The sequence below is a fragment of the Perognathus longimembris genome, chromosome 28 (genome assembly GCF_023159225.1).
Source record: "Perognathus longimembris pacificus isolate PPM17 chromosome 28, ASM2315922v1, whole genome shotgun sequence".
NCBI lineage: Eukaryota > Metazoa > Chordata > Mammalia > Rodentia > Heteromyidae > Perognathus > Perognathus longimembris.
In genome coordinates, this window is record NC_063188.1 from 13,060,029 (window position 1) to 13,069,761 (window position 9,733).

Consider the following 9,733-nt stretch of genomic DNA (forward strand, 5'->3'; position numbering starts at 1 on the left):
TGAAACTGAATCACCCCTTGTATTCTAGTCCTAGCTTCTCTTATATATGCGATTAATAATTAGCCTATCTACTTCCATGCAGCTTCACAATTAGGTATTGGTATTTGTTCCTTCAATTGGACCCATTCTTACTACCAAAAACCACAGCTAGACACATCTGGAAACCCCAGGGAAAGTTGATGACAGCCAGCTGCAAGAGCCCTGTGAGCACTGTCACATGGACCCCCCTTCTTAATGATACTTGTGACTTCCCAGGATAAGACAGGGTCCTAGGAGAAGGAGGAGAGGGAGAAGAGGAGAAGGGGGGGAGGGCCAAGACAAGGAGGAGGAATACAAACTCTTCTTTGTTTCATAGTTTTTAACAAGCTAGATAATTTCTTCTTTATTCTACTTTTCCTAAAGGAAACTTGTCCTGGAAAACTCTGGGCAAAAGAGCCATATAAATATAAGGGGCATGATAAGTATTATTAATGATATTGTAAGCCTGCAACATTAACTGCCATAAATGGGCACATATTTAAAAGAAATACTGAATTCCTGCAGTTAGATTAGCTCTCATATATATTCTGTTGTACTTAATCCAGGAAAAACAAAATGACACCCCCCCCAAAAAAAAAAAAACCCTTCTAATCCAACCAGTTAGATTGGCAACTGCATCCAAAAGTCGAAGCAACCAAACTGGCTTTCAATATAAACAAGAATAGGATGCTTTCATATTTTGCTTGAGGGCCAAGGGTTATCAAGCCATCAATTCTGAATTGAATGATAACCTTTCATGAATAAATGAGTTCTTTATGATAGTGTTCATTTTAAACAGAACGTTGTCAGATTTCCTTCAGAAACAATTTCTAGAACATGAACAACTGAAAATATCTTTAGAAAGAATTTAGACCCACACTGCTAAAAGAAACACAGTGCAAGCTACATACGTACTTCTGTATTTCCAAGCAGTTACATTAAAAAAAAAAAGCCAAACGGGCACCAGTGTCTTATACCTATAATCCTAGCCAGTCAGGAGGCTGAGATCTGAGGACCTTGGTTCAAAGACAGCCCATGCAGGAAAATCCCTGAGAGTTTTATCTCCAATTAAGCACCTGAAAACCAGAAGTGGCGCTGTATCTCAAGTGGTAGAGCGCTAGCCTTGAGCTGAAGAGCTCAGAGACAGCACCCAGGAATAACAAAAAATAAAAATAAAAGCCAGTTATGGTAATGTGTACCCATAGGCTCAGCTACCAATAAGACAGTGGCAGGAGGATCATTTGAGTTCAGGAGCCTGAGGCCAATGTGGGCAATATAGGGAGACAGTAGCTTAAAAAATTAATATAATTTATTTAAACAAATATATCAAAAACATTTTATTTTGTACTGTTTGGTACACTTAATAGATCAGCCACAAGTAATTGCTGCAAGTGTTCAGTAACCATACATGGCTTACAGATGCTGGCTGAACCGTATATGGCCAATGTACAGATAGGAATAACTGGCATCTTGGAAGAGTCACACAACTTCCCTTGCCACCTCACTTTCGGTGCCCTCATCTCTCACTGGAAGTAGCAGGTCACTGGGAGTTGTAAGGAAGGAGAGGAAAGGATGTGTATTTTTAAACATCAAGTTGGAAACCCAAACCCATTTGCCAGTTCAGACAATAGTTTGTGGCTAAGTGACCATTCTGAGTTAGAAAGGCTTTCCTGGAAAGGAAGGTCTGGGGAGCTCATTATCATTCCCAACCTTCATCCAAGAGAACAGATTCCAAGCTCCCAATGAGCGCATGCGCACAAACACTCAAAGATGTGTGCACACACACGCACGCACACACATACACATTCTGATTGGACCTCTCATTTACACTCTTTTGGGAGGCCATGCTCTTTTGAGAATTTCTAACGTAAGGACTTAAACTAGAAAGTGCCTTTCTTTACTCTTCTACCCTGCACACACCATTGAGGGGTTGTCAGTCCAGCTCTTCTCAGAAAGCACATTTCTTCTCCCCACAATGCAGAGGAACCACCTTGTTTGGTCACTCTGAAACGGAGAACCTCATGTTCTAAATAGTTCAAATTATCTTCCCCAAGCAAAAGCAAACAAAAGCATTTGACCTCTCCTCGCCTGTACCCTGTGCCCCCTCCCTCATCCCAATACCAAAGCCAAGCACTTTCAAGAAGCCAGCACTAATGCAAAACTACACAACTTCACTACATCTTCTGGGTTGTCCTATCTTTCAAGTACCCTTTCCAGCAGCCCACATCAAGGAATGCAGTGTAATAATAACCAAATGAGCACACAGACAGCAATCCTTGTTTACCCTGTGTGTCTCCAGGTCCACCTCCCAGTTCTTCATGTCAGAAGAAACGTACAAAGGTCAGCTTAGTTTCAAAGCTCTGTGGTTGTCTGGTATGGATTACTTACAATCTTGACCACATGAACTGAATTCTCAGACTTCTGTGCACTCTTCCTCCCTTATCTTCAGGCCTTCAGTTGAGTTCTCTGCTCTTGACAACTCTCCTGCCTTCACCTACCTTCCCTAGCCATGTTATGATGGGACTGGGATTTCAACTCAAGGTCTAGCCCTTGTACTTGCTAGACAGGCATGCTACCATTTGAGCCACAACTCCAGCTTTCTAGTCATCTTTTCCAGAAACAATACGCAAGGCTCCTGATCACTTGTGCCATTATCTTTTTCTGTGAGGGCGGAGTGCTAGGGAACAAACCCAGACATACCCTAGGCCAGCATTCAACCACTGAGTGACAGCCCCACTACCTCTTAAGGGTGGTGTCTTTTGCTACTCAACTTCCTCCTTAAGCTAGGCACTTCTTAGTGACATTTCAGATCCCTGTAACAGTAGGTACACTGGAAGTACCCAATAAGCATATGGGGTAAATGAATGCTTAGAAGGCCACAGTAGCAATCCACTGGCAAACTACCCTTAGAAACCATCTTTTTTATTCTATCAGCACACTAGTAGTAAATGTAGGAGCAATCCACACACCCCCACCTCCACCCCACCCATAAGCAGGGGGAGGGGTGGATTACAGGAAGATGCAATAAGCATTTTCTAAATTGATGGAAATGTTTTCTACCTCAGCCTAGGGTAGTGATTATTTGAATGCATAAATATAAAAATGTATTAAGTCATCTGGATTCATGTATTCTACTATATATATAAAGCATACTGATTAGCAAAAGGATAAATGGGGAGGGGAACACATTTATCTTGTAAAAAACATAATCACGCTATATTATAAACAGGAACCTTTATCTATAGGAAAATGCTAGTTGTAATAAACATTAAGTACATTAAATTATTCATGGTAATCACTTTCTAGGGAATAGTCATGGCAATCAAGGTGCCAAGTAGCTTTGGAACTTACATAGTGTTTGACATATTTTTATTCCTGTTAGTAAATACATACTAAAATCTAGGCACTCCTTTAGGTACTAGAAGTACAAATATATAGATGTTAAAATATATACCCATAGCACTGGTGGCACAGCTCCAGTGGAAGATTGCCAGCCTTGAGCGAAAAGGACAAGCAAGAACTCAAGGCCCTAGGTTTAAGCTCCAGTTCTGGACAAAGAAAATGTCTTTGAAGCCTGATCCCATGAGAAGAGAAAAAAATGAGAGACACTATTGGAAAGTTAACCCAGGTCCAGATCATGAAGTACCTTGGAGGCTAGGCAAAGTAGCAGAGCAGTTTCCTAGCAAGTGCAAGGGATTGAGCTCACACCTCAGCACCACAAAGAAAAGTTGGAGCAAATAAGTAAAAATTTTAAGACAATTTCCTCAGCCTAAAAGCCCAAATCTGCCTTTTTTCTGTCTTTTTCTTTAAGGAAGGCAAGGAGATACCAGAAAGAAAATCTAGCCACAGAATGTGAAAAGGCAACATTCCCAAGGAGGTCATTCACTTGTTTCAAATGTATGTTTTCCAAATACTGGTTTAGGAAATTCCTTTGAGCTGCACTCTCCTCCTGTTTATAACAAAATAAAAATAAAAGTAAACTCCTGGCCACTATACATGTCTCAACTATTTCTAGGAAAAGTGCTTCTGTATTATACTAAAAAAGAATGATTTCTTAAAAAAGTAACTTTGAAGGTAAAAAATCATTTTGAATACCTCTTCTAGTGTATGTATCCTAGTCTACTGGCTAGCTTTCTTCCAGACTTGCTTTTTCCTAGTCACTGAATAAAAGGAAATTATGATTCATAACAAAACAAAACATAGGAGACACTAGAACCTTATCAGTCTTACAAGGGTACACTGGCGATTATAAATATAAATCAGAGTTTCATATTAGCTGTGTACAATAAAAATGGTTTGCATAGCCTACAAAACAACACTGAAAACAGATGTAACACACAAAACTTGCACTTCATAAACTTTTTATATGGTCCCCATATCAAGCTTAATTCTATCCATGCAGAACTAATTCTTTAAAAAGACTCAGTTATGTGCTAAGAGGTATGTAGTACAAAATTTACCAAGTCTTCAGTGAAATACTATATTTACATACATTACAGCATACATTAGTGAAAAACTACAATTACAATAACTTTTTACAAGATTTATTGTGAACACTTGTAAGTAGATATGCTGGGAAAAGCTGCATGCCTGTTAAGTAAAACCTTTCCAACCGAATGCATAACTCAACTCATGCCTGTTACAATAGCAAATAAAATCTTCGAGTAGAAAATAAAAAATCATTTTATAATATTTAGAGTTGGAAAAAAATTAAATGGCTACATGTGGAAATATTACAATGAAGCCCAACTTGATATAACTAATACAAACGAATTTTTTAAATGGTATGGGCCAGGAGTTTGGCCTAGTGGTAGAGTGCTTGCCTAGCATGCAGGAAGCCCTGGGTTTGATTTGAGTACCACATTCACAGAAAATGCCGGAAGCGGCGCTGTGGTTCAAGTGGTAGAGTGCTAGCCGTGAGCAAAAAGAGATCAAGGACAGTGCCCAGCCCCTGAGTTCAAGCCCCTAGACTGGCAAAAGAAAAAGTTATAAAGATTCTCCAACCTTAGAGAAATTACAAAACACACATTGTTCTGCAGAATAGCTACCAACAAAGCCATACTTAACATCACTTTGCTGAAAGGATCTCATGCTCCTAATGAAGAATAAAGTTTTAAGTAGGAACTGAAATGTCTGCTGACAATCAAAGAAAGATCTATTTGTAATAAGTGCAGAACCAGACTTTTATGGCTCCTAGCTATTAGCAAGTGAAAGACTACACTTAATTTTAAGAAATAAGTCACCAGATGCTCTAAAGTTTCCTGACCTTCTAAGCAGGCTAGATTCTGGAAGCAAAAGAATGAATAGTATCAAATTCTGAGAGGCTGCTTGCACACCAGTGGGAAGGAATGACCAAAACAGACTAAGAAAAGAAAGAAAAAAATACCAAAATATGCCTTATCATTAGAAATTCTGGTGTAGAGATAAAATGATATGGTCATTAGAACATCAAGCTTTCCCTCGATTATGGTGATATTATCCAAGAGTAAAGAAAAAAACCAGAGAAACTCTTTGGAAAAGCATAAAAGCCAAGAAGACAATCACTAATATTTAAACATATCACACCAAGAGTCTTCGTGTAATAAGTTTACATGTGCTTAATGTGTATATATCCAATGTACATAGGAAAAAAATCAAATGCAGAAGAATGGCTTTTGCTTTTTTAAAATGTAGTATAATGAGGAGAAAGGACAAAAAAAGCTAACATGAAATTTCTACTACAAATAAAATCCAGCATTTTTCTGTTTTCTAGAGATCTGGAGCTTTCCAAATAAATTTTGAGTAACTGTACTAAAAATGATGTTAAGATTTTATGGCAACCTAGAATAATTATTGAATAAAATGGAAAAGGAAAACAAGGTAGTGCATGCACAGGGGCTTTGGGGCTTTGTAACAGAACAAGGACAGCAAATGCCTAGTATGCTACCAGGCCTTGGTTGATTTCCAGTAATGCAAACAAAAATGAATGAAAGAAAGAAGGAAGGAAGGAAGGAAGAAAGGAAGGAAAAGTAATATGCTTTGTGAGATTACAATGCTAGGCTTAAAGATAAAATGATGATTGTTAAAAGTGAGGTAAAACAGTTTTTTAACCTTTCAAAGAGAAAGGATTATCATCATGTAAAATGATAATAATGCAAATATTATCATGTAATTCTTATAGATCAAAAACTGTTTTAATGCTATTATTCTTAGTATTTGAAAAACATGCTAAATAAAATTTATCTTTAAAGACAAGGATAGGCACGCTGCTTTGTAGGATAGACTTGTATTGAAATAACTATAGTACAAATAGTGGGTTATGGTTGTCAAAGGATAAGGACTTCTGTGTGTGTGTGTGTGTGTCACTGATGATGGAACTCAGGGCCTTGTGCATTGTAGACAAGGTTTATATCGGCGAACTATATCCCTAGCCTGAGGTTTTTTGAGATCTTGGATGTATAGCTCAGGCTTCCCTTGAAATCACCATCTTCTAGTGTTATACATGTGCAACGATATTATTTGGCCCAAAGATCTTTCCTATGTACTAAAAATAATGGTCAAACTTAGGCTCAAATTTTCTAAAGAGATATTTGCACTGAAAGCAATGCAACTAAAGTAGAACAACATTAAGGGGAACCAACTAATCAAACTGTTACTGGAAACAACAAGTTACCAAATTAAAGTCTCCTTTCAGTTTCCTTATGTCTGAGGAAATGTTTTGGCCAGCTATTCCTTTTGGTAGGTACCTTTCATTAAGATATTTCACTTGCAAAATGAGTTGCAGCATATTCAGACTGCTCCTCTCAAGCATCAATAAGAGATCATTTTAAGGAGAAAAGACTGGAAGATAATGGGCAATAACCTTGGTTAAAATTTTTGTAAATGCAAGCAAGCATGATTCTTAATGGCTATTGCAGGCAAAGCAATTCTTTATGTGTTCACTATGGGAATATAAATGAACTAGACACAGAGGCTATATTCTCTCTCCTGTGGGTGAGATGCTACAAGTGAAATTATGCAATTTGGGTCTTGTGTCCGCTCACAGTCGCATCTTTCCCAGTGTTAGGTTCTCATCTCTACACAATTAGGCCCAAGGGCTTAAGACGTGCCAAATTTAGACGAAGTCCCTAAAAATTGGTTCTGTGGGTCTCAGAATCCGCACTCTCCCCATCCATTTCTCCCCACCACTCCACGTGGTTCCAGATACACAGCAAGGATAGTAGAGATAGCTGAACCTGATCTCTAGGGGCAAGGGGGGGGATTAGGAGCCTCTAGGTAGGATGCACGGGTTTCCGATTAGTCGGGGCGGGTTCGAGGCCACCGTGTGCGAAAGCACTCTTGGCAGGAAGGGGAGTGGAAGGAGAAGAGGAGGGAAGTAGGAGAAGTGGAGAAGAAGTAGCTGAGGGGGGGGGCAGAGGGGGAGGAAAAGGAGGAGGGGAGAGGAGAAGGGGGAGGGGAGGGAAAACGGGGAGGGGAGGAGAAGGGGGAGGAAATTGGGTTTGGGGCGAAGGGGAGGAAGAAGGATTGGTGGTAAAAAAAAAAAAAAAAAGTCCTCGCATCCAGCCGTAAGCCCCTCCCAGTGGAGTTGCGGGCTCCGCCCACCCACGAGCCGCATCCACGCGCCGCGCACCCAGTAGGGGCGGCTGCTAACCGCCTCGGCCCGGGACTGGGCGCCTCCTTCCTTCTCCTCCCCCCCCCCCTTTTCCATCTCAGCAGCGCCCTCAGTCTCCCTCCGTAGCTCATACAAAAGCAAAATGTCCGCCATGTTCTAAGGCAGCTGCCCCCTTAGCGCCACGAGCGCGGCCTTTTGCACGCTTTGACCTTGCGTCCTCTCCGCCCACGTTTCCCTTCGCCGAATCCGCCGCGCGCCTGGCCCCCTAGGAAGACGCGGGCGTCCCGGACCCGCCCGCACCCCCCGCCCACACGCCCCGCCGCACGCCGCTGCGCCTCCATGGGAAGCCTATGGGGGACGAGCAGCCCCGCGGACGGGCGCCACGGACTCCCCCCCCCCACTCCTCCCACGGCCCACTTACCTTGATGCAGTATGGGGGTTCATCGTAGGTGACCAGCATGTATCTGTCTCCGCGGCTGGCTGGGTCCCTGGCACGCATCTGTAGCGCGACGCGTGACGGAGGGTTCACGGAGGGAAAAGGGGGAGCGGTACAGACGTTACAGAAGCACCCAAGTCCGCCTCCCAGCCCCCCCACCCCGAGCCCGCCCGTACCCCCTTCCCCTCCCTTTACCTTCAAGAATAACTCCACCGCGCCTTTGGCAATGTCCAAATAAGAAGTGCCTTGATCGGTGCGCTGGTTCATGGAGGCGGACGTGTCGACGAGGAACAGCAGGATAGGCATCTTCTCCTGCACCCCGGCTCTGCTTCCCACCGTCCGGGCCCTCTTCCCCTCGCTGCCACGTTCGGCTACTCGAACCCTTCGCTCTCAGAACCCCGGAGCCGAGTGCCAGAGTTGGGGGCGGGACGCGCAGGCGGGATCTCTCCCGGCGTCCTTCTTAACCAGCTCGAACTGCTTCGCTGCCAAGGCAACTTGAAAGAGTAACTGTAGCCCCCGGGGACCTCCCCACCCCCCGAGCCCTCTTCCAATCACCACTACCGCCCTGGGCGCCAGAACTACGGCCGCACCATCCTGGCCCGACGCGCGCTCACGGGAGCGCTTGTCTCACTGTGAGCCGCTGTACAGTTCCCTGACACACAACTTCACTTGGCTCACCTACAATTGGCAACACGTGACCAGAACCCACGCCATTGGCTACCAATTATGTACATTTGCATATTCGTTAGATGACAGTGCGAGAGGAGGACTTGAGCAAAGCCTGCAAGTTGAAGTTTGAACCCACGCAGGGAGTAAGGAGGAATGGTAAAGGGCTATCCCATGGCTTCGATTTTGGTGGGTTGTTTTTTTCTTCTCTTTTTATTATCGTGAAGTAGCTATACAAAGGAGTTGCCATTTAACAAAGCACTTTATGAAAACAGGAAGGGATTCAAATAACTCCTTTAGGTGCTTTGGGTATAGATTTTCTCCTACTTTTCAAAGAGGATAATTCCACAGGAAGAGTGAATTGGGCAATAATTGTACAGAAGTATAGAAGCAAATGCTTGGACAGGCTGCACAGAAAATACTTTCCTAACTGTAATCCATCAGTCCTGCCAGTGGATAAGACCAAAACATTTCAGAAGCAGGAAATTTCTTTCCTGGCCAGACTTACTTGCATTCCTTTAGATTCCTCCCTGCCCTGACCAGTATTTCCCTATGGTTTCTTCTCTTGTGTTCCACAAACTGTACACGTACTCAGAAGAGAAACTGAAATTTAAACAGTTACCTAAACTGGACTTCCACATTTCATTGAGCTCCTTGAAACATGGGCACTATGGGACAAATGGACTGCAGTTAGGTCTGTGCAGCCTTTACAAATGGGAAGTATGCCAACCTGTATCCTTCACCTCACATTTATTGAGCAGCCATAAAGTGCCAGATATCCATGGCAGACTCACTAAATCCTAGAAATAATTATGGTAGATGGTATTGTACTTGGTTTTGATAAGAAAATTCCTGCTACCCTGTGATGAGGATAGAAATGAACAATGTTACATATGGTTCCATGTAAGAGCTAAATGGTCAACCATGCTTGATGACTACTTCATATGACGCAGATTTTAAATGCACTCTATTTCTGGATTAAGGCTGTAGCTCGATGCTATAGTGTTTGCCTAGCCTACTAA

The 9,733-nt window shown here is 42.6% G+C and overlaps 1 protein-coding gene across 2 annotated transcripts in view; it reads right to left on the reverse strand.

The window, feature by feature from the left end:
• Positions 1–8,620, reverse strand: part of LOC125343570 (integrator complex subunit 6-like) — a 63,380-nt gene extending 54,760 nt beyond the window's left edge. For both annotated transcript variants that reach the window (XR_007209348.1, XM_048336065.1), the window contains exons 1-2: positions 8,241–8,620; positions 8,031–8,108 (exon numbers count right to left, since the gene is read on the reverse strand). Coding sequence is in view for 1 of the 2 variants with exons in the window: in XM_048336065.1 (XP_048192022.1) it covers positions 8,031–8,108; positions 8,241–8,351 (189 nt within the window). In the remaining variant the exon portion in view is untranslated. The remainder of the gene's footprint in view (positions 1–8,030; positions 8,109–8,240) is intronic.
• Positions 8,621–9,733: the final 1,113 nt, after the last annotated feature.